The 24,586-nt window shown below is 43.5% G+C and overlaps 1 protein-coding gene across 7 annotated transcripts in view; it reads right to left on the bottom strand.

Moving 5' to 3' along the window:
* Window positions 1–325: 325 nt before the first annotated feature.
* The window catches only part of FBXL18 (F-box and leucine rich repeat protein 18), a 385,112-nt gene continuing 360,851 nt past the window's right edge, over window positions 326–24,586 (bottom strand). For all 7 annotated transcript variants that reach the window (XM_077275634.1, XM_077275632.1, XM_077275628.1 and 4 more), the window contains 2 exons: window positions 24,314–24,532; window positions 326–599 (listed from right to left, as the gene is read on the bottom strand). In XM_077275634.1, coding sequence (XP_077131749.1) covers window positions 443–599; window positions 24,314–24,532 — 376 coding nt within the window. In that variant the 3' untranslated portion in view covers window positions 326–442. The remainder of the gene's footprint in view (window positions 600–24,313; window positions 24,533–24,586) is intronic.

Genomic DNA, 24,586 nt, shown 5'->3' with positions numbered 1-24,586 from the left:
GACTTGTGCAGAATCCATAATTTACGACCTTGTTATTACAAATTAAAATATTTTATTTTTAGGTAATGTAGTAAGCCATTCCGTTTCTTCTGTGGGTCTAATAAAATAATAGATGCTTGAGATCTGAGGGCAGACAAGAATTATACACTGACAAAGTGACAGTGTGTATTTTCTAATCTCTTATGCATTGTATTTATTTTATGTTAATTTGGACCAAATAATGGCAGACTTGGAGATTGTTTGCCCCTGCATGATCATGAATCTTCTAATTCACAAATAAGGATCTCTGAAAGTAAAATAAAATAAAAAATAAAATGTAACATAAAAGAGAAACAGAACTTGTTTAGGGGTAATATAGTAGTATTTTATTACGTACAATACAATGAAAATAAAAGTAATTGATAACATTTATTCATGCTGATTCTTCTGCAGTCTAAGAAACTTAAGGCCATAGCTTTGGGGGTTCCTCTGCCACTCTACTTTTAAATAAAGTTATTTCATCCAAATGCATCAAGGGAACATCTCTGATCACTTCAGCTAAATTCTCATGAAGTAAGGGGAAGATTGTGGTGTTTAATGCTGGACGGTCTACAGAAAACCTTAAAATATGAAAGAGAAAGACAGCCAAGGTTATAATATAATACTACACAAGTGAAAACACCAGTTGTATATCTAGATAATGCAATGTGGACTGCCATATAATATTAACCCCTTAGTGACAGAGCCAATTTGGTATTTAATGACCAGGCCAATTTTTACAATTCTGACCACTGTCACTTTATGAGGTTATACAGTGGGGCAAAAAAGTATTTAGTCAGTCAGCAATAGTGCAAGTTCCACCACTTAAAAAGATGAGAGGCGTCTGTAATTTACATCATAGGTAGACCTCAACTATGGGAGACAAACTGAGACAAAAAAATCCAGAAAATCACATTGTCTGTTTTTTTATCATTTTATTTGCATATTATGGTGGAAAATAAGTATTTGGTCAGAAACAAACAATCAAGATTTCTGGCTCTCACAGACCTGTAACTTCTTCTTTAAGAGTCTCCTCTTTCCTCCACTCATTACCTGTAGTAATGGCACCTGTTTAAACTTATCAGTATAAAAAGACACCTGTGCACACCCTCAAACAGCCTGACTCCAAACTCCACTATGGTGAAGACCAAAGAGCTGTCAAAGGACACCAGAAACAAAATTGTAGCCCTGCACCAGGCTGGGAAGACTGAATCTGCAATAGCCAACCAGCTTGGAGTGAAGAAATCAACAGTGGGGGCAATAATTAGAAAATGGAAGACATTCAAGACCACTGATAATCTCCCTCGATCTGGGGCTCCACGCAAAATCCCACCCCGTGGGGTCAGAATGATCACAAGAACGGTGAGCAAAAATCCCAGAACCACGCGGGGGGACCTAGTGAATGAACTGCAGAGAGCTGGGACCAATGTAACAAGGCCTACCATAAGTAACACACTACGCCACCATGGACTCAGATCCTGCAGTGCCAGACGTGTCTCACTGCTTAAGCCAGTACATGTCCGGGCCCGTCTGAAGTTTGCTAGAGAGCATTTGGATGATCCAGAGGAGTTTTGGGAGAATGTCCTATGGTCTGATGAAACCAAACTGGAACTGTTTGGTAGAAACACAACTTGTCGTGTTTGGAGGAAAAAGAATACTGAGTTGCATCCATCAAACACCATACCTACTGTAAAGCATGGTGGTGGAAACATCATGCTTTGGGGCTGTTTCTCTGCAAAGAGGCAAGGACGACTGATCCGGGTACATGAAAGAATGGATGGGGCCATGTATCGTGAGATTTTGAGTGCAAACCTCCTTCCATCAGCAAGGGCATTGAAGATGAAACGTGGCTGGGTCTTTCAACATGACAATGATCCAAAGCACACCGCCAGGGCAACGAAGGAGTGGCTTCGCAAGAAGCATTTCAAGGTCCTGGAGTGGCCTAGCCAGTCTCCAGATCTCAACCCTATAGAAAACCTTTGGAGGGAGTTGAAAGTCCGTGTTGCCAAGTGAAAAGCCAAAAACATCACTGCTCTAGAGGAGATCTGCATGGAGGAATGGGCCAACATACCAACAACAGTGTGTGGCAACCTTGTGAAGACTTACAGAAAACGTTTGACCTCTGTCATTGCCAACAAAGGATATATTACAAAGTATTGAGATGAAATTTTGTTTCTGACCAAATACTTATTTTCCACCATAATATGCAAATAAAATGATAAAAAAACAGACAATGTGATTTTCTGGATTTTTTTGTCTCAGTTTGTCTCCCATAGTTGAGGTCTACCTATGATGTAAATTACAGACGCCTCTCATCTTTTTAAGTGGTGGAACTTGCACTATTGCTGACTGACTAAATACTTTTTTGCCCCACTTTAACTCTGGAACGCTTCAACGGATCCTGCTGATTCTGAGATTGTTTTTTCGTGACATATTGTACTTCATGTTAGTGGTAACATTTCTTCGATATTACTTGCGATTATTTATGAAAAAAACAGAAATATGGCAACATTTTTTAAAAATGTTGCAATTTTCAAACTTTTGTATTTTTATCCCCTTAAATCAGAGAGATATGTCACAAAAAATAGTTAATAAATAACATTTCCCACATGTCTACTTTACATCAGCACAATTTTGGAAACCAATTTTTTTTTGTTAGGGAGTTATAAGGGTTAAAAGTTGACCAGCAATTTCTCATTTTTACAACACAATTTTTTTTTTAGAGACCACATCACATTTGAAGTCATTTTGAGAGGTCTATATGATAGAAAATAACCAAGTGTGACACCATTCTAAAAACTGCACCCCTCAAGGTGCTCTAAACCACATTCAAGAAGTTTATTAACCCTTGACGTGCTTCACAGGAACTGAAACAATGTGGAAGGCAAAAATGAACATTTAACTTTTTTTTGCAAACATTTTACTTCAGAACCATTTTTTTTATTTTCACAAGTGTAAAAACAGAAATTTAACCATAAATGTTGTTGTGCAATTTCTCCTGAATACGCCGATACCCCATATGTGGGGGTAAACCACTGTTTAGGTGCACCGCAGAGCTTGGAAGAGAAGGAGCGCCGTTTGACTTTTTCAATGCAGAATTGGCTGGAATTGAGATCGGATGCCATGTCACCTTTAGAGAGCCCCTGATGTGCCTAAACAGTGGAAACCCCCCACAAGTGACCCCATTTTTGCCCCCAAATTTTTATTTTCACAAGGGTAACAGGAGAAATTGCACAACAACTTTTGTGGTCTAATTTCTTCTGAGTACATTGATACCCCATATGTGGGGGTAAACCACTGTTTGGGCGCACTGCAGATCTTGGAAGAGAAGGAGTGCCATTTTACTTTTTCGATGTAGAATTGGCTGGAATTGAGATCGGACGCCATGTCGCGTTTGGAGAGCCCCTGATGTGCCTAAACAGTGGAATCCCCCCACAAGTGACACCATTTTGGAAACTAGACCCCTTAAGGAACTTATCTAGATGTGTGGTGAGCACTTTAAACCCCCAGGTGCTTCACGGAAGTTAATAGCGTAGAGCCGTGAAAATAAAAAGTCGAATTTTTTCTACAAAAATGATCTTTTTGCCCCAAATTTTTATTTTGACAAGGGTAACAGGAGAAATCAGACCACAAAAGTTGTTGTGCAATTTCTCCTGAGTACGTCGATACCCCATATGTGGGGGTAAACCACTGTTTGGGCGCACCGCAGAGCTTGGAAGAGAAGGAGTGGCGTTTTAATTTTTCAATGTAGAATTGGCTGGAATTGAGATCGGACACCATGTTGCGTTTGGAGAGCCCTTGATAGGGCGATCGGGGACCCCATTTCTCTGTCCTCTGATGTGCGATCACATCGGAGGACAGAGAAATTAAATGGGAAATCGCGTTTTTGGTTTTTTTTTGCGACCGCCGGTAAACGGTTAATTACCGGCGATCGCAACTCGGGGGTCGGTAAAAAACCCCCGAATCATGTTCTCTGGGGTCTCGGCTACCCCCGGTAACCGAGACACCAGAGAAAATCCGCTATTCACTTTTTCCACAGCGCCATTAATTAACGGCGCTGTGGTTTAAGTACCCTTAGTGGCCGCCGTTAAAAGGTGTATCGGCGGTCGTTAAGGGGTTAAATGATGTATTGAAAATTCTGGCACTCAAAAAAATTGATGCAAATGAATTTTATTGAAGAAAGTCCCAATATCTTGTAACGTTTCGGTCTTTGACTCAAAGCTTCATCAGACTAGAGGTATGGAAGAATAGGAACACACAGTACGCCCAACTATAGAAATAGTCTTGAAAAATGGCTGTATTCCTATGGCCATGCTGTGTGGGATGGCTGAAAAAATGATAGGAAATTACCCATAGGTACGATGAGTGGCGTATGGAATGGGCATGAATCACTATAGGAAAAGTGCTTTTCTCAGGGCGATTCATGCCCATTCCATACACGGCTCAAATCATTCAGCTGAGGTGATGAAAACTAAATCTCCATACACTAACAAATACTCTGAAGTCATCCGAGTGTGTTCAGGAAAACCCGAGCAACGAGTATACTCTCTCATCACTATGGCTTACAAATACTTTTTTTCCACACTGTATGTGCCCCCTGTGACCCCCATGTGATCTGTGACCCCACGGTGATCTATGAGCCCCACTCGGTGATCTATGTGCCTCCCCGGCAATGCCTGTCCCCCACAATGCTGTATACCCCCCCTCCCTAAGTGCTGTATATCCCCCCCAGGGCTGTATGCGCTCCAAGTGATATGTATATTCCCCAGTGCTGCATTTGCCCTAGAAGAGCTGTATATCCCACTGAGTACTGTATATTGCCCCCAGTGCTGTATATCCCCCACCTGTGATGTATGTAGCCCCCAGTGCTGTATAGAGCCCCCAGTGATGTATGTGACCCCAGCAGTGATGTATATTCCCCCAGGGACATATATACCCCCAGTGCTGTCTATGCTTCCTAGTGATGTATATAGCCCCTCAGTGATGTCTATTCTCCCCAGCCTCCCTGGTGATGAATATGTCCCAGCATCTCCTGTGATGTCAACGCCCCCCAGCCCCTCCTGTAATTCATATGACCACAGAGTCTCCTGTGATGCACATACAGCAGGGTCAATATTTCCTATGTTTTGTATGTACAGCAGTCACAGCGTCTCCTGTGTTGTTTATACAGCAGTCCCAGCATCTCCTATGTGATGTATATACAGCAGTCCCAGCATCTCCTGTGTGATGTATATACAGCTGTTTCCACGTCCTCTATGTGATATAGATACAGCAGTCTCAGCATTTCCTATGTCATGCATAGACCGCAGTCAGTGTCTCCTATGTGATGTATATTTGTAGGCACAGCACTTCCTGTGTGATGTATATACAGCAGTCCCTGTGCCTCCTATGTGATGTATATACAGTAGTCCCTGCATCTCCTATGTGATGTATATACAGCTGTCTCCACATCCTCTATGTGATACAGACACAGCAGTCTCAGTGCCTCCTATGTGATGTATAGACAGCAGTCAGTGTCTACTATGTGATGCTTATAAAGCAGTCCCATCGTCTCCTATGTGAGTGCAGAGAAAAGCGACCAAGGTTATTAAACTTGGGGCTATATACAGTATATACAGAGCTGTGTGGGCACTCAGAGGTCATTATTTATTATAAATGAGGACATTATTAGTTTTGATAGGGGCATTCGGGTCCCTTTTTTGGGGGGCGTAAACATCGTGAACTTTAACCCCTTAACAACCAGAACCCCTTCTCCTTCATAGAGCCATAAAATTTTAAATTTTTGGTCAAAATGGCCGTGTAAGGGCTTGTTTTTGTGGTACGAGTTGTACTTTTTAGCGACACCATTGGTTTTAACATACCTTGTACTGGAAAATGGGGAAAAAAATCCAAGTGCGGTGAAATTGCAAAAAATGTGCAATCCCAGAGTAGTTTTTTGTTTTGCATTTTTACTCTGTTCACTATTTGCTAAAACTGACCAGCCATTATGATTCTCCAGGTCATTACGACTTCATAGACACCCAAGGTGTAGATTCATTTTTATCTAAGAGGAGAAAAAAAATCCAAACTTTGCTAAAAAAAAAAAAAAAAATTGTGCCATTTTCCGATACCGTAGTGTCTCCATTTTCGTGATCTTGGGTTGGATGAGGGCTCATTTTTTGCGTACTGAGCTGACGTTTTTAATTATACCACTTTGGTGCAGATACGATCATTTCATCGCCTGTTATTGCATTTTAATGCTATGTCATGGCGACAAAAAAAATGTAATTCTGGCTTTTTGACTTTTTTTCTCGCTACGCTGTTTAGTGATCAGATCAATCCTTTTTTATTATTGATAGATCGGGCGATTCTGAACGCGACGATACCTAATATGCTTGATATTCCCATTGTTTTATTTTAAATGGTACAAATGGGGGGTGATTTGAACTTTTTAATTTTTATTTTTTAAATATTTTTAAAAACTTTTTTTTACTTTTGGCATGCCATAACCTTATCGAGACTGCTACATACAGGCGATGATCAGATCACCTGTATGTAGCACAAATACACACTTGCTATGAGCGCCGACCACCGGGCGGCGCTCACAGCAAGCTGGCAGTGACAACCATAGAGGTTTCCAGGAGACCTCTGGTTATCATGCCAACCCATCGCTGACCCACGATCATGCGACGGGGGGTCACTGATGGCGGGATTTCCGGCATGATTGCCAGAATCGCATGTTAAATGCTACTGTCAGCATTTTAACAGCAGATTTATGGGTTAATAGCAGCAGGTGGATCGGGATTCCACCCTCGGCTGCTCCGGGCACATGCCAGCTGTTCAAAAAAGCTGATATGTGCCAGGAAAGATGTGGGCTCACCATCGGAGCTCACATCAAAGGGAGGGTGTGCGACATCGGCGTACTATTGCACCTGATGTCGGAAAGGGGTTAAGCGGACTAGAGCATTTGTTGCTGGAAGGGGGCACTTGTGATATTCTATCCTTCAAGGGAGCATACAGGCCTTTGCACAGTAGGGGCATTAATACTATCTATGGGATACTAATTTTTAGGGGTAAGGAGAAATCCTAGTGACAATTTTTTAAAATATTGTGGCCAGTGTTCCACACCACAGGTGTGCCCAGAGTGGTGAGTTTAAGTAAGTTGGGAATAGATGGAGACGTTGCTGGAACTGTGAGAAGTCAAATGTGTTTTGTGAAATCTGTGCAGCAGAGTAGTGTCTGGAGAAGTTGTCATGTCGGTCTGGGCCAGATGGAAAAGATGGGAAAAGTGAATCACCCGAATCAGAAGTAACGTTTGCTGTAAGTCACTATATATAACTGTACTGTAATCCAGTGTATGTTCTGCTTGACTGGTCAGTTACTGTAAGGTAGGATTATTGCTCTTTTCAGTAGCTTTTTTTTTTTCTTTTTTATTTAGTAACAGCTTAGTGTGTTTCAGTCATTATGTAGTAGAAGGTATATAGTGGTATCATTGTTCTTTGTATAGAGTGTTTTGTTATGTAGAGGTAATGGACATAGCATGTTATATAATCGCTGTGTAGTGGCGATGGTGGTGGACATTGTGTAGCCGTATTGTTTTGGCCTTTTATTGTAACTAGATGGAGGCACGATGCTATTGCATCGGGAGGGCAAAATGTCACGATGGGGGCAGGCTTTGCAGAGTTCAGAATCTCTCCCCCATGTACTCACCCCACCTATCCACTCTCTCTTTCCCCATGTGCTGACTTCTCCCATCCGTGCTTACTTCTTTGACCTGTCTACCCCATGTGCTATCCCCCTTCTCTGTTGTCTCTCTCCTTCTTGTGCGGTTCTCCCCTCAAAGACAATACTGACATTACAGCAGGAGATCGCAGAGGATACATTTTGTGAGGTAAAATATTGTTTAAAAACAGTCAGTGAAATATTTTACCTGACAAAAGAAATCATCTGTGATCCCTTGCTGTAATGTCAGTATTGTCTTTTGCTTCCTCCCCTGCCCAGGAGATGTGGTATGCTCCGTACACAGTCAGACACAGAATTTTTTAAAATTAACTTTCGTTCATGGGAAAACCCCTTTAATGTGACCAGCTTCCTCTGCCTGCAGACATGTCGCGCATCTGCCGCCGGTTATCAACCGAATTTTTCACTGCGCCTGCGTGGAATTCGCACAGGTGCAGTAAATCAGACCGCCGCCATCTTTGTGCAGACAAATAGCGGCAGTCACATTAAAACTGCGCATGCGCTCCTTTTGTACAAAGATGGCGGCGGTCAGTGAATCATTCGGCTGTTACTGGCAGCGGCCTTTTCGCGATAGTGTTCCGCTGGTGGTACCGTGCAAGAGGCTGCATACGGCGTATACAGTGTGTGTGTGGTGCATACGGCATATACAGTGTGTTTGTGTGTGTGGAGCATACACCATATACAGTGTGTGTGCGTTTGTGGTGCGACAGTGTTCCGCTGGTCACCCATCACTTGGGTGTCCCAATATGGAGGTCGGTGAACTTCCACCGCTTAGAATTCTGGGATCCGGACACGGGATGTGAAGATATTACAAGGTAAGCCTACAAAAAGATTTTGATAATATTGGTCTTTGCATTGTGTGTTTATGGTTAACAACAGTGGTATGATGTAATTATATCTGTATAGATGCTATTTTAAATTGCTATAGGGGGTTTATATGGGAAGACATGCACTTTGGGGCTTGGGCCCCTGATCTTTTAGGACTCTTGCAATGTCCCTGCCATACTGTGTGTTTACCTGTCTGTGTTTCTGGAGTTGTATGTATGTTTGTAATTAAGCTCAGTTATGGTAACATATCTAAAGAGTAAGCTTGGTTCTGATAACTGTATCGATGTAGTAATCTAGATTCTGGTGCCATATGTATGCGCTAAGCTTGGTTCTGTTCCTATATCTCTATAGTAAGCTTAGTTCTGCTCTTATCTTTGTAGTAAGCTTTGTTCTTCTCCCTTAACTCTATAGTAAGCTCGGTTTTGCTCCCTTATCTTTGTAGTAAGCTTGGTTCTGCTACCTTATCTCTGTAGTAAGGGTACTGTCACACTCTACAACTTTCCAACGATCACGACCAGCGATACGACCTGGCCGTGATCGTTGGAAAGTCGTTGTGTGGTCGCTGGAGAGCTGTCACACAGACAGCTCTCCAGCGACCAACGATGCCGAAGGCCCCGGGTAACCAGGGTAAACATCGGGTTACTAAGCGCAGGGCCGTGCTTAGTAAACCGATGTTTACCCTGGTTACCATCGTAAATGTAAAAAAAAAAAAACAGTACATACTCACATTCCGGTGTCCGTCAGGTCCCTTGCAGTCTGTTTCCTGCTCTGACTGACTGCCGGCCGGAAAGCAGGGCACAGCGGTGACGTCACCGCTGTGATCTGCTTTCACTTTACGGCGGCACTCAGAGCGGGAAGCAGACGGCAAGGGACCTGTTTACCCTGGTTACCATCGTAAAAGTAAAAAAAACAAAAAACAGTACATACTCACATTCCGGTGTTCGTCAGGTCCCTTGCCGTCTGCTTCCCGCTCTGAGTGCCGCCGTAAAGTGAAAGCAGATCACAGCGGTGACGTCACCGCTGTGCCCTGCTTTCCGGCCGGCAGTCAGTCAGAGCAGGAAACAGACTGCAAGGGACCTGACGGACACCGGAATGTGAGTATGTACTGTTTTTTTTTTTTACATTTACGATGGTAACCAGGGTAAACATCGGGTTACTAAGCGCGGCCCTGCGCTTAGTAACCCGATGTTTACCCTGGTTACAAGCGAACGCATCGTTGGATCGGTGTCACACACACCGATCCAACGATGACAGTGGGAGATCCAGCGACGAAAGAAAGTTCCAAACGATCTGCTACGACGTACGATTCTCAGCAGGGTCCCTGATCGCTGCTGCGTGTCAGACACAGCGATATCGTATGGATATCGCTGGAACGTCACGGATCGTACCGTCATAGCGACAAAAGTGCCACTGTGAGACAGTACCCCAAGTTTGGTTCTGCTCCCATATCTCTACAGTAAGCTTTGTTCTGCTCCCTTAACTCTGTAGTAAGCTCGATTCTGCTCCCTTATCTCTGTAGCAAGCACGGTTCTGCTCATATATCTCTGTAGTAAGCTCTGTTCTGCTTCCATATTTCTGTAGTAAGCTCCTTTCAGCTCCCTTATCTATGTAGTAATCTTGGTTCCGTTCTCATGTCTATGTAGTCAGCTTGCTTCTGTTACAGTATCTATGTAGGTAATAAGCTTGGTTCTGCTCCCTTATCTCTATAGTAAGCTTGGTTCGGCTCACTTTTCTCTGTAAGTTTGGTTCTGCTACTGTACCTCTGTAGTAAGTTTGGTTATGCTTCCATATCTCTGTAGTAAGTTTGGCTCGATTTCCGTATCTCTGTAGTAAGTTTGGTTCTTCTCCCATATATCTGTAGTAAGCATGGTTTGGCTCCTTTATCTTTGTAGTAAGCTTGGTTTGGCTCCCTTATCTCTATAGTAAGCTTGGTTCTGCTTCCGTATCTCTGTAGTAAGCTTGGTTCTGTTTCCGTATCTGTAGTAAGCTTGGTTCTGCTTCCATATCTCTATAGTAAGCTACTTTCAGTTCCCTAATCTACATATCAATCTTGGTTCCGTTTTCATGTCTATGTAGTCAGCTTGCTTCTCTTACAGTATCTATGTAGGTAGTTGGCTTGGTTCTGCTCCCATATCTATGCAGCAAGTTCCATTCTGTTCCCATATCTATGTACCAGCCTGTTTTACAAGCCTGTTATCTCTGTTGCTTTAATGCAGTGGCCAGAGATAAGCAGGGCCAAGTTGGGCAACCGCAACTTGAGGGCCACTGCCTTGTGATTGCCCCCCTGGCTGAAAAGTGCCAGCCAGCCCCTGTGCCACTGTCAGTGATGTGACTTTTTTTGCTCCAGTGCTTTTTTGTTAGTTACACTGATACTCAGTGTAAGCGATAAAAATGAGAGTCATATGTAGAGTTTTTTTGCATTGCTAGTGTGCCAGCTCAGGCAATGTACACCTGTGTTGAGTTAGGAAGTAGAGATAATGTATAATTAATTATACATTTCCTACAGAAAAATAAAGGAAAAACACATTGCTGAATTCTTAAGGTTATTATTTTTTAGAGATTATTATTAGAATTACTCTTATGGAGAATTCAAGTATCTATTGAAACAGACATGCCTGTATAGCAGTGTTTATCAACTCCGGTCCTCAAGACCCACCAACAGGTCAAGTTTTCAGGATCTTTTAGGGTATGTTTCCACGGTAAGGAAACGCTGCTTGTTTGACGCTGCGCAGAGCTGCAGCGTCAAACACGCAGCGTCCAGATGTTCCAGCATAGTGGAGGGGATTTGATGAAATCCCGTCTCCACTATGCGTGGAAACCCGCACGCGGCGGCCCTGCGACTCCGGACATGCTGCGCGTCTTTTCAGATCGCAGCATGTCCGTACACCTTGCGGGGACGCAGCGTCCCCGCAAGGCATATCACAGGGCCCTATGGGAGAGAGCGATCATCCCGGATGTGTAGAGTTAACACATCCGGCATGATCGCGTCCCAGAAAGGGGGCGGGGCTTAGCGCCGAGCGGCTTAGCGCCGAGCGGCTTCGCCGCTGCGGCGATGCCGCCGGCCATCCTGACCGTGGAAACATACCCTTAGTATTTCACAGGTGATAATTTCATCACCTACTTCAGCATTAACTCCATCACCTATGGAAATCCTGAAAACTTGGCCTGTTGGTGGGTCTAGAGGACTGGAGTTGAGAAACACTGCTGTATAGCAATTAATATAGCAAAAGATTAGATATCCTCTCATGTTCTTTTGACAAATACTTATGCTAGAGAGAAGAGTGTGTAATGCCACCCACTTCAACCTGTCAAAGTTCTGTGCTCTGTACAGTGTTACACAGCCTATGTGAATCACATTACCCTCCCTCTAAAGTGTGCTTTCTTTTCTAGTTTGTGTGATCAGTTTTTAAGACAGACCTGAATGCTTTTCTTTTTTTTTACGCACACTAATCTACTGAATACAACCTCCTGCCAATCACTGATTCTGTATATAACAATAGGAGGAGATATAACAGAAAGCTGACAAGTGAGAGCAGTGTGTTGTGTGATTTATGCCAAAAGCAGCAGGGAAGCTAGATATCTAAAAGGGTTAAAGTGGTTTTCCACTTTAACAAAAGTGATGCCCAGATGACTGCACAGTTGTAAAACAAACACAAATAATTCTCACTTTCCTTAAGCTGGAGTTACACTAAACGACGTACCAACGATCACGACCAGCAATACGACCTGGCCGTGATCGTTGGTAAGTCGTTGTGTGGTCGCTGGGGAGCTGTCACACAGACAGCTCTCTCCAGCGACCAACGATCAGGGGAACGACTTCGGCATCGTTGAAACTGTTTTCAACTATGCCGAAGTACCCCTGCAGCACCCGGGTAACCAGGGTAAACATCGGGTTACTAAGTGCAGGGCCGCGCTTAGTAACCCGATATTTACCCTGGTTACCATTGTAAAAGTAAGAAAAAAAAAAAAACACTTCATACTCACATTCTGATGTCTGTCACGTCCCCCGCCAGCATCCACAGGGTTAAAACTGCTTTCGGCAAGAGCGCTGCTAATGCACGCACTGCTGCCGAGAGCTTCCCTGCACTGAATGTGTCAGCGCCGGCAGTAACAGCGGTGACGTCACCGCTGTGCTCTGCTTTACGGCCGGCGCTGACACAGTTTTAACCCTGTGGACGCCGGGGGACATGACAGACATTAGAATGTGAGTATGTACTGCTTTTTTTTTACTTTTACAATGGTAACCAGGGTAAATATCGGGTTACTAAGCGCGGCCCTGCGCTTAATAACCCGATATTTACCCTGGTTACAAGTGAACACATCGCTGGATCGGCGTCACACACGCCAATCCAGCGATGACAGCGGGTGATCAGCGACCAAAAAATAGTCCTGATCATTCCCATCGACCAACGATCTCCCAGCAGGGGCCTGATCGTTGGTCGCTGTCACACATAATGAGATCGTTAGCGGGATCGTTGCTACGTCACCAAAAGCGTGACGTTGCAACGATATCGTTAACGATATCGTTATGTGTGACTCAGCCTTTAGGTCCAGCACAGGCTCTCTGCTGCTACTATGGTCTCTGTGTTTTGGCAGCAGCCATAATATCATGTTTACAGCATAAGCTGAAGCCAATCACGGAGCTCAGTGGGTCTGCTGCTGTAGACAACACAAGCCACTTACATTTAAAATGGATTCTCTTTGTAATGTGCTTCCTCTTTTAAATCTCCCACCATACAGATGTATGATTGCAGGACATGTGGTCATTATGCCTGTTTATTTCCTGTTGCAATGTGCTGTGCATTAATCTAATGATGCACCCCACATCTGGAAGACTCTAAAAATAAACAGCAAAATAGCAATCATGGTAAAATACTTTGTAACTTAGTCATTAAGTGGTTTTTAGATGACTTTATTAACCCCTTCATGATATATCACAAACTTGACAGCTGATTTAATCAGCAATCAGGTGCCTCTAACAACCGCGGATGGAGTGGAGTTCAGCCTCTGGCTGTTATCCTGTTAGATTCCAATGTCAATGTCTGACAGCAGTGTTTAACATGCGCAGACAGAGGCGTGTGTCATTCCATGCCCCCATCGGCCTGCCCGTGACGTAATCGAGGGCGGCCGATGGGTTGTAATGAGAGCAGTCAGACTGCAGATGACCCCCATGCCTATCATTACGATCTTCCTGTGAAAGCGTGTGCATGGCTGGCGTTCATGGGAGATTGTGATTTTCACTATACAGAGCAAAATATCACAGACTTAAATACTATATTACACTAACTAGTATTAAACAACACTTTTATTAAAGATATATTAAAAGGAAATTATAAAAATTTGGTAAGTTAACAAATGCACTGGATTTAAAAATTATATAAAAAAAATTAATGGGACTGTAAGTTCCTGATCTTGGCTGTGTTTTATTCATCACCCAAAGTTCACAAAAGTCTTGATCCCCCCTTAAAGGCCATCCAATTGTGGAAGGAATTGATTTAATTACACAAAACTCAAGTATCTATATTGATAGGATCTTGAGGCCTTTTGTGATCTTGCTACCCTCATTGTTGTGAATTCTACTTTTGGGCTCCCTCCGGTGGTTGTAGGTGGTAATGCAGTTGTCTCTGGGTTGCAGCCCTGGTCAGGTGTATCTGCTGATTGCAGTTCTGACTGGGGTATTTAGGCTTGAAGGATTCATTAGTCCTTGCCAGTTGTCCATTGTTTTTGGAGGTTTTGTCCTTGCCTGGTTCCTCTGCCTTGCTGCCAAATCTGCAAAGATAAGTTTCTGGTTTTGTTATTCTTGCACACATGCTGTGTGCTTAATGATTTAGTTCTATTCATTGTTTTTTGTCCAGCTTAGATTGTGTCAGTATTTTCTCAGTCTTGTTGGATTCTCAGGAGCTGCAGATATACATTCCATGTCTTTAGTTAGATTGTGGAACTTTTTGTATTTTCTGCTGTGGATATTTTTGAAGAGTTTTTAATACTGACTGCTTAGTATTCTGTCCTACAGTCATGGCCAAAAGTATTCACTCCCCTGCAATTCTGTCAGATAATACTCAGTTTCTTCCTGAAAATGATTGCAAACACAAATTCTTTTGGTATTATTATCTTCATTTAATTTGTCTTAAATGAAAAACCACAAAAGAGAATGAAGTAAAAAGCAAAACATTGATCATTTCACACAAAACTCCAAAAATGGGCCAGACAAAAGCATTGGCACCCTCAGCCTAATACTTGGTTGCACAACCTTTAGCCAAAATAACTGCGACCAACCGCTTCCGGTAACCATCAATGAGTTTCTTACAATGCTCTGCTGGAATTTTAGACCATTCTTCTTTGGCAAACTGCTCCAGGTCCCTGATATTTGAAGGGTGCCTTCTCCAAACTGCCATTTTTAGATCTCTCCACAGGTGTTCTATGGGATTCCGGTCTGGATTCATTGCTGGCCACCTTAGAAGTCTCCAGTGCTTTCTCTCAAACCTTGTGCTTTTTGAAGTGTGTTTTGGGTCATTGTCCTGCTGGAAGACCCATGACCTCTGAGGGAGACCCAGCTTTCTCACACTGGGCCCTACATTATGCTGCAAAATTTGTTGGTAGTCTTCAGACTTCATAATGCCATGCACACGGTCAAGCAGTCCAGTGCCAGAGGCAGCAAAGCAACCCCAAAACATCAGGGAACCTCCGCCATGTTTGACTGTAGGGACCGTGTTCTTTTCTTTGAATGCCTCTTTTTTTCTCCTGTAAACTCTATGTTGATGCCTTTGCCCAAAAAGCTCTACTTTTGTCTCATCTGACCAAAGAACATTCTTCCAAAATGTTTTAGGCTTTTTCAGGTAAGTTTTGGCAAACTCCAGCCTGGCTTTTTTATGTCTCGGGGTAAGAAGTGGGGTCTTCCTGGGTCTCCTACCATACAGTCCCTTTTCATTCAGACGCCGACGGATAGTAAGGGTTGACACTGTTGTACCCTCAGACTGCAGGGCAGCTTGAACTTGTTTGGATGTTAGTCGAGGTTCTTTATCCAACATCCGCACAACCATGCGTTGAAATCTCTTGTCAGTTTTTCTTTTCCGTCCACATCTAGGGAGGTTAGCCACAGTGCCATGGGCTTTAAACTTCTTGATGACACTGCGCACGGTAGACACAGGAACATTCAGGTCTTTGGAGATGGACTTGTAGCCTTGAGATTGCTCATGCTTCCTCACAATTTGGTTTCTCAAGTCCTCAGACAGTTCTTTGGTCTTCTTTCTTTTCTCCATGCTCAATGTGGTACACACAAGGACACAGGACAGAGGTTGAGTCAACTTTAATCCATGTTAACTGGCTGCAAGTGTGATTTAGTTATTGCCAAAACCTGTTAGGTGCCACAGGTAAGTTACAGGTGCTGTTAATTACACAAATTAGAGAAGCATCATATGATTTTTCGAACAGTGCCAATACTTTTGTCCACCCCCTTTTTTATGTTTGGTGTGGAATTATATCCAATTTGGCTTTAGAACAATTCTTTTTGTGCTTTTTTCATTTAAGACAAATTAAATGAAGATAATACCAAAGAATTTGTGTTTGCAATCATTTTCAGGAAGAAACTTAGTATTATCTGACAGAATTGCAGGGGTGTGAATACTTTTGGCCATGACTGTATCTTTCCCTATTTAGCTAGAGTGGCCTCTTTTGCTGAAATCTGTTTTCTGCCTGTGTGTGTCTTTCCTCTCCTATTCACAGTCAATATTTGTGGGGGCGCCTATCCTTTGGGGTTCTGCTCTGAGGCAAGTTAGTGTTCCAATTTCCATCTATAGGGGTATTTAGTCCTCCGGCTGTGTCGAGGTGTCTAGGGTATGTTAGGCACACCCCATAGCTACTTCTAGTTGCGGTGTTAAGTTCAGGGTTTGCGGTCAGTATAGATTCCACTTCTCCTGAGAAAGTTTCATGCGGCTCCTAGGTCACCAGATCATAACAGTACAACTGGCCAATAATGAGTTAAATGCATCTCAGAAGAAGGGAAGAAAGGTGTTGAGCCATTTTTTTTTCTGCAGTCTGTTTTGTCTTTTTTTCCCCTCTTTATGGGTGGCTGAGGAGTCTTGTGCTAGCATGGATGTTCAGGAATTAGCTTCTCGTGTAGACCAGCTTGCTGCTAGGGTACAGGGTATTTCTGATTATATTGTTCAGACTCCTGTTTCAGAGCCGAAGATTCCTACTCCTGATTTGTTTTTTGGTGACAGGTCCAAATTTTTGAGTTTTAAAAACAATTGTAAACTGTTTTTTGCTCTGAGACCTCGATCCTCTGGTGATTCCATTCAGCAGGTTAAAATCATCATCTCCCTGCTGCGTGGTGATCCACAGGATTGGGCATTTTCCCTGGAATCTGGGAATCCTGCTTTGCTTAATGTGGACTCCTTTTTTCAGGCTTTAGGATTATTATATGATGAACCGAATTCTGTAGATCAAGGGGAGAAGACCTTGTTGGCCCTGGTTCAGGGTCAAGAAGCAGCAGAATTGTATTGTCAGAAATTTAGAAAATGGTCTGTGTTGACTAAATGGAATGATGATGCTTTGGCGGCAATTTTCAGAAAGGGTCTTTCTGAATCCGTCAAAGATGTTATGGTGGGGTTTCCCACGCCTTCCGGTCTGAGTGATTCTATGTCTCTGGCCATTCAGATTGATCGGCGCTTGCGGGAGCGCAGAACTGTGCGCGCTGTGGCGTTGTCCTCAGAGCAGAGTCCTGAGCCAATGCAGTGTGATAGGATTCTGTCTAGAACGGAACGACAAGGATTCAGACATCAGAATAGGTTGTGTTATTATTGTGGCAACGCTTCTCATGTCATTTCAGTCTGCCCCAAGCGGACAAAGAGGATCGCTAGTTCATTTACCATCAGTACTGTACAACCTAAATTTCTGTTATCGGTGTCCTTGATCTGCTCATTGTCATCATTTTCTGTCATGGCGTTTGTGGATTCAGGTGCCGCCTTTAACTTAATGGATTTTGAGTTTGCCAGGCGTTGTGGTTTTCCCTTGCAGCCTTTGCAGAACCTAATTCCTTTAAGGGGCATTGATGCTACACCTTTGGCTAAAAATAAACCCCAGTTTTGGACACAGGTGACCATGCGTATGGCGCCGGCCCATCAGGAAGATTGTCGATTTCTGGTGTTGCATAATTTACATGATGCTATCGTGCTGGGTTTTCCGTGGTTGCAGGCACATAATCCTGTGTTGGATTGGAAGTCTATGTCTGTGACTAGTTGGGGTTGTCAGGGGGTTCATAATGATGTTCCTTTGATGTCCATCTCCTCTTCTTCGTCTTCCGAAATTCCAGAGTTTGTCTGATTTTCAGGATGTATTCGATGAGCCCAAGTCCAGTTCTCTTCCACCGCACAGGGACTGTGATTGTGCTATTGATTTGATTCCAGGCTGTACATTTCCTAAGGGCCGACTTTTCAACCTGTCTGTGCCTGAACATACCGCTATGCAGAGTTATGTTAAGGAGGCTTTGGAGAAAGGGCATATTCGGCCATCTTCGTCACCGATGGGAGCAGGTTTTTTTTTTGTTGCCAAGAAGGATGGCTCCTTGAAACCCTGTATTGATTATCGCCTCTTGAATAAGATCACGGTCAAGTTTCAATACCCTTTACCCTTGCTTTCCGATTTGTTTGCTAGGATTAAGGGGGCTAGTTGGTTTACAAAGATTGACCTTCGGGGGCGTATAATCTTGTTCGTATTAAGCAGGGTGATGAATGGAAAACTGCGTTCAATACGCCCGAAGGCCATTTTGAATACCTTGTGATGCCGTTCGTGCTCACTAATGCTCCATCTGTTTTTCAATCTTTCATGCATGATATTTTCCGGAATTATATTGATAAATTCTTGATTGTATATCTGGACGATATTTTGATTTTTTCTGATGATTGGGAGTCTCATGTGGAGCAGGTCAGGATGGTGTTTCAGATCCTTCGTGACAATGCTTTGTTTGTGAAGGGGTCTAAGTGTCTCTTTGGGGTGCAGAAGGTTTCTTTTTTGGGTTTTATTTTTTCTCCTTCATCTATTGAGATGGACCCGGTTAAGGTTCAGGCCATTCATGATTGGATTCAACCCACGTCCGTAAAGAGCCTTCAGAAATTTTGGGGTTTTGCAAATTTTTATCGCCGTTTCATTGCTAACTTTTCCAGCGTGGTTAAACCCTTGACCGATTTGACGAAGAAAGGCGCTGATGTGGCGAATTGGTCCTCTGCGGCTGTCTCTGCCTTTCAGGAGCTTAAACGTCGATTTACTTCTGCTCCGGTGTTGCGTCAACCTGATGTTTCTCTTCCGTTTCAGGTTGAGGTTGACGCTTCTGAGATTGGGGCAGAGACTGTTTTGTCTCAGAGGGATCCTGTTGGTTCCTTGATGAAACCGTGTGCCTTCTTTTCCCGTAAATTTTCGCCTGCTGAACGCAATTATGATGTCGGCAATCAGGAGTTGTTGGCTATGAAGTGGGCGTTTGAGGAGTGGCGACATTGGCTTGAGGGAGCTAAGCACCGTATTGTAGTCGTGACCGATCATAAGAATCTGATTTACCTCGAGTCTGCCAAACGGCTGAATCCTAGGCAGGCTCGATGGTCTTTGTTTTTTTCCCGTTTTGATTTTGTGGTCTCGTATCTTCCGGGTTCTAAGAATATTAAGGCTGATGCCCTTTCTAGGAGTTTTTTGCCTGATTCTCCTGAGGTCCTGGAACCGGTCGGCATTTTGAAAGAAGGGGTGGTTCTTTCTGCCATTTCCCCTGATTTACGACGGGTTCTTCAGGAATTCCAGGCTGACAGACCTGACCGCTGTCCAGTGGGGAAACTGTTTGTTCCTGACAGATGGACTAGTAGAGTGATTTCTGAGGTTCATTGTTCTGTGTTGGCTGGTCATCCTGGTATTTTTGGTACCAGAGACTTGGTTGGTAGGTCCTTTTGGTGGCCTTCTTTATCACGTGATGTGCGTTCTTTTGTGCAGTCCTGTGGGACTTGTGCGCGGGGTAAGCCTTGTTGTTCCCGTGCTAGTGGGTTGCTTTTGCCATTGCCGGTCCCTGAGAGGCCTTGGATGCATATTTCTATGGATTTTATTTCTGATCTTCCGGTTTCCCAGAAGATGTTGGTTATCTGGGTTGTTTGTGACCGGTTCTCTAAGATGGTTCATTTGGTGCCTTTGCCTAAATTGCCTTCCTCCTCAGATTTGGTTTCTTTGTTTTTTCAGCATGTGGTTCGTTTGCATGGTATTCCGGAGAATATTGTGTCTGACAGAGGTTCCCAGTTTGTTTCCAGGTTTTGGCGGGCCTTTTGTGCCAGGCTGGGCATTGATTTATTTTTTTCCTCTGAATTTCATCCTCAGACAAATGGCCAAACCGAGCGAACTAATCAGACCTTGGAGACTTATTTGAGATGCTTTGTGTCCGCTGATCAGGATGATTGGGTGGCCTTTTTGCCATTGGCCGAGTTTGCCCTTAATAATCGGGCTAGTTCGGCAACTTTGGTTTCGCCTTTTTTTTTGTAATTTTGGTTTTCATCTTCGTTTTTCTTCTGGGCAGGTTGAGCCTTCTGACTGTCCTGGTGTGGATTCTGTGGTTGACAGGTTGCAGGAGATTTGGACTCATGTGGTAGACAATTTGGTGTTGTCTCAGGAAAAGGCTCAACGTTTTGCTAACAGTCGTCGGGGTGTTGGTTCCCGGCTTCAAGTTGGGGATCTGGTCTGGTTGTCTTCCCGTCATGTTCCTATGAAGGTTTCTTCTCCTAAGTTTAAGCCTCGGTTTATTGGTCCTTATAGAATTTCTGAGATTATTAATCCGGTGTCTTTTCGATTGGCGCTTCCGGCCTCTTTTGCTATCCATAATATCTTCCATAGATCTTTATTGCGGAAATATGTGGTACCCGTTGTTCCCTCTGTTGATCCTCCGGCCCCTGTGTTGGTTGATGGAGAGTTGTAGTATGTGGTTGAGAAGATTTTGGACTCTCGTTTTTCGAGGCGGAGGCTTCAGTATCTTGTCAAATGGAAGGGTTATGGCCAGGAGGATAATTCTTGGGTTTTTGCCTCCGATGTCCATGCTGCTGATTTGGTTCATGCTTTTCATTTGGCTCGTCCTGATCAACCTTGGGGCTCTGGTGAGGGTTCGGTGACCCCTCCTCAAGGGGGGGGTACTGTTGTGAATTCTACTTTTGGGCTCCATCTGGTGGTTGTAGGTGGTAATGCAGTTGTCTCTGGGTTGCAGCCCTGGTCAGGTGTATCTGCTGATTGCAGTTCTGACTGGGGTATTTAGGCTTGCAGGATTCATTAGTCCTTGCCAGTTGTCCATTGTTTTTGGAGTTTTTGTCCTTGCCTGGTTCCTCTGCTTTGCTGCCAAATCTGCAAATATAAGTTTCTGGTTTTGTTATTGTTGCACACATGCTGTGTGCTTAATGATTTAGTTCTGTTCATTGTTTTTTGTCCAGCTTAGATTGTGTCAGTATTTTCTCAGTCTTGTTGGATTCTCAGGAGCTGCAGATATACATTCCATGTCTTTAGTTAGATTGTGGAACTTTTTGTATTTTCTGCTGTGGATATTTTTCAAGAGTTTTTAATACTGACCGCTTAGTATTCTGTCCTATCTTTCCCTATTTAGCTAGAGTGGCCTCTTTTGCTGAAATCTGTTTTCTGCCTGTGTGTGTCTTTCCTCTCCTATTCAGTGTCAATATTTGTGGGGGCTGCCTATCCTTTGGGGTTCTGCTCTGAGGCATGTTAGTGTTCCTATTTCCATCTATAGGGGTATTTAGTCCTCCGGCTGTGTCGAGGTGTCTAGGGTATGTTAGGCACACCCCACGGCTACTTCTAGTTGCGGTGTTAAGTTCAGGGTTTGCGGTCAGTATAGATTCCACTTCTCCTGAGAAAGTTTCATGCGGCTCCTAGGTCACCGGATCATAACACCTCATATATTCGAGATACAGACCTTCTCAAGGTGGAGGATGTGGTGATAGGTAAGGAGGTTTATCTGGCATCAATCAACTTAAAATCCCTTTATAGTAATATTCCTTATAGCATCGGGCTTATGGCGCTAAAACGCTACCTTAGGTCAAAAGGGATACAGTTTGCCTCACATAATAGATTTGTGTCTGACCTGAAGTTTGTCTTGAAGCATAATTTCTTTGCTTTCAATGATAAGTTCTTCCGCCAGCTCAGTAGCACTGCAATGGGGAGCCCGGGTGCCAGAGGTAATAACTTTATTGGAAATTGAATAATAATAGTGTGGGTCTGAGACTAACATATGACATCGATTACAACTCGATCAATTTTGTGGACAGCCAGATTGGTAGGGACAGACAAGTTTTTGAAGCTGCTGGTGCCTCCAACATCCCCAGAACAAGATGCAAGGTCCTTCAGAGGTTTCCAGCTGTGCGTAAGCCATCCTGTCGACCACCTCTATCCACTGCACACAAGCAGAAATGGCTCCAGTGGCCCAAACGATACATGAAGACTGACTTCCAAACTGTTTTGTTCACAGATGAGTGCCGTGCAACGCTCGATGGTCCAGATGGATGGAGTGGAGGATGGCTGGTTGATGGACACCCCATGAAAACACCGCTAAGGTGCCAACAAGGAAGAGGTGGAGTAATGCTTTGGGCTGGAATCATGGGGAGAGAGATTGTCGGCCCCTTTATGATCCCTGAAGGGGTAAAGATGAACTCCATAATCTATGTGGAGTTTCTAAAACAACACTTCCTGCCATGTTCGTGCTTTCCGCAGCAAGATCATTTTCATGCATGATAATGCACCGTCTCATGCTGCAAAAAACACATCTGCATCTCTGGCTGCTATGGGCATGAAAGAGGACAAACTTATGGTGTTGGCCACCATCTTCCCCTGACCTCAACCCTATTGAAAACCTCTGGAGCATCATCAAAAGGAGTGTCTATGATGGCGGGAGGCAGTTCTCATCTAAGCAACAGCTCTGGGAGGGTATTCTGTCCACATGCAAAACAATTGAAGCAGAAACCATCCAAAAACTGACAAATTCAACGGACGAGAGAGTTCAGAAGCTTCTTTCGAACAAGGGGTCCTATGTACAAATGTAGCATCACCTAGAATAAAGTTTTCTCTGGAAAACTGTTTGATTTCATTTTGTAATAAGCTGATAATGCTTATAACTTCACAATTGACCATTTTTTGTTCAAAATAAAAAAAAAGGTTGAAAACTATGCTGTGCATAATAATTTGGAACATGCATTTTGAGTGTTTATTTTTTTTTTTAAATATACTGTTTTCATAGGCAGTTTGTTCCAAAACATTGCAATTATACTAGAATAGTAGATGACTGGAAAATAACCATGACTGCAATTCAGATAGGTAATTTAGAGAAAATATGAGGAAATATTATTTGCATAATAATTTGGAACACAGTGTACGTTTGTATCTGCGGTAGGGTTTCCACACTGTGGTAGCCGTTTGATTCACACAGTCACAGGGGTTTTATATCAAAACAGTATAAAGTTTATTATCCATAAAAAACTTTACAGCTCTATAACGAAAACCACTTTTATCCAATACAAATGAATAACAGACAGTGCTTTCTTCAGACACAAAGAAACCAAGTGCAGCCTCACCAATCTCCATATTTCAGGCAGTGTCAGCTAAAGCAGTTTAAATGTTTGTCAAGCACACACACATCTGATCAGTTCCAGCACAAGACTCCCTCTGCTGCTGCTATTAGGCCTGTAACCTTTAACCTTGATTATGGGAACTACCGTTTTTTCCACCAGGCTTTTTTTTATTCGCAGACCCTAAGGGTACTGTCACACTAAACGATTTACCAACGATCACGACCAGCGATACGACCTGGCCGTGATCGTTGGTAAGTGGTTGTGTGGTCGCTGGGGAGCTGTCACACAGTCAGCTCTCCAGCGACCAACGATGCCGAAGTCCCCGGGTAACCAGGGTAAACATCGGGTTACTAAGCGCAGGGCCGTGCTTAGTAACCCGATGTTTACCGTGGTTACCAGCGTAAACGTAAAAAAAAACCAAACAGTACATACTTATATTCCGGTGTCTGTCCCCCGGCGTTCTGCTTCTCTGCACTGTGTCTGCCAGCCGGAAAGCACAGCGGTGACGTCACCGCTGTGCTCGCTTTCCGGCCGGCCGGCGCTCACAGTGCAGAGAAGCAGAACGCCGGGGGACAGACACCGGAATGTAAGTATGTACTGTTTGTTGTTTTTATACGTTTACGCTGGTAACCATGGTAAACATCGGGTTACTAAGCGCGGCCCTGCGCTTAGTAACCCGATGTTTACCCTGGTTACAAGCGAACGCATCGCTGGATCGCTGTCACACACAACGATCCAGCGATGACAGCGGGAGATCCAGCGACGAAAGAAAGTTCCAAACGATCTGCTACGACGTACGATTCTCAGCAGGGTCCCTGATCGCTGCTGCGTGTCAGACACAGCGATATCGTATGGATATCGCTGGAACGTCACGGATCGTACCGTCGTAGCGATCAAAGTGCCAATGTGTGACAGTACCCTAAATCCCAGACCCCAAATACTGTCAAATATTAAAACTCTCTCAGTAACGTAGTGTTACTGGTACAGACTTTACATTAAACAGGTCAATCACCTCAGGCTAATAGGGAATAATTAACAATTGCTGAAGCTATAGATTATGCAAGCCTCTAATTTTTTTTTAAGACCTTATAGAATCAGTACTACAATAAGATGCTGAATTTGAAAAGATAGAAAAAGTTATTACATGTTTTACTATTAACATACTATACCTTTTTATTATATCACTTTGAAGGCTTTTACAAGCACTTAGTGTTTCTCCGGTGAATAGATGACACATGATTAACTCTTGACATTTGTGAACAAATGACATCACAGCATCAGCTTGGAAATTTCCATTTCGAGATATAACACATAGACGTTGAAGGGATGAGCAGTGACTAAGAGCTAGGAAGAACTTCTCATTTGCTGGGAAATATGGCTGTTCCAGTCTATAAAAAATGGAAAAATATGGTAATACAATTATTTTTCACAAGTAAAAAGTT

This window comes from Ranitomeya variabilis, chromosome 7 (assembly GCF_051348905.1).
Source record: "Ranitomeya variabilis isolate aRanVar5 chromosome 7, aRanVar5.hap1, whole genome shotgun sequence".
NCBI classification, from domain to species: Eukaryota; Metazoa; Chordata; class Amphibia; order Anura; family Dendrobatidae; genus Ranitomeya; species Ranitomeya variabilis.
Note: the sequence above shows the minus strand (reverse complement) of the source record. Positions and strands in the feature narration are given on the sequence as shown.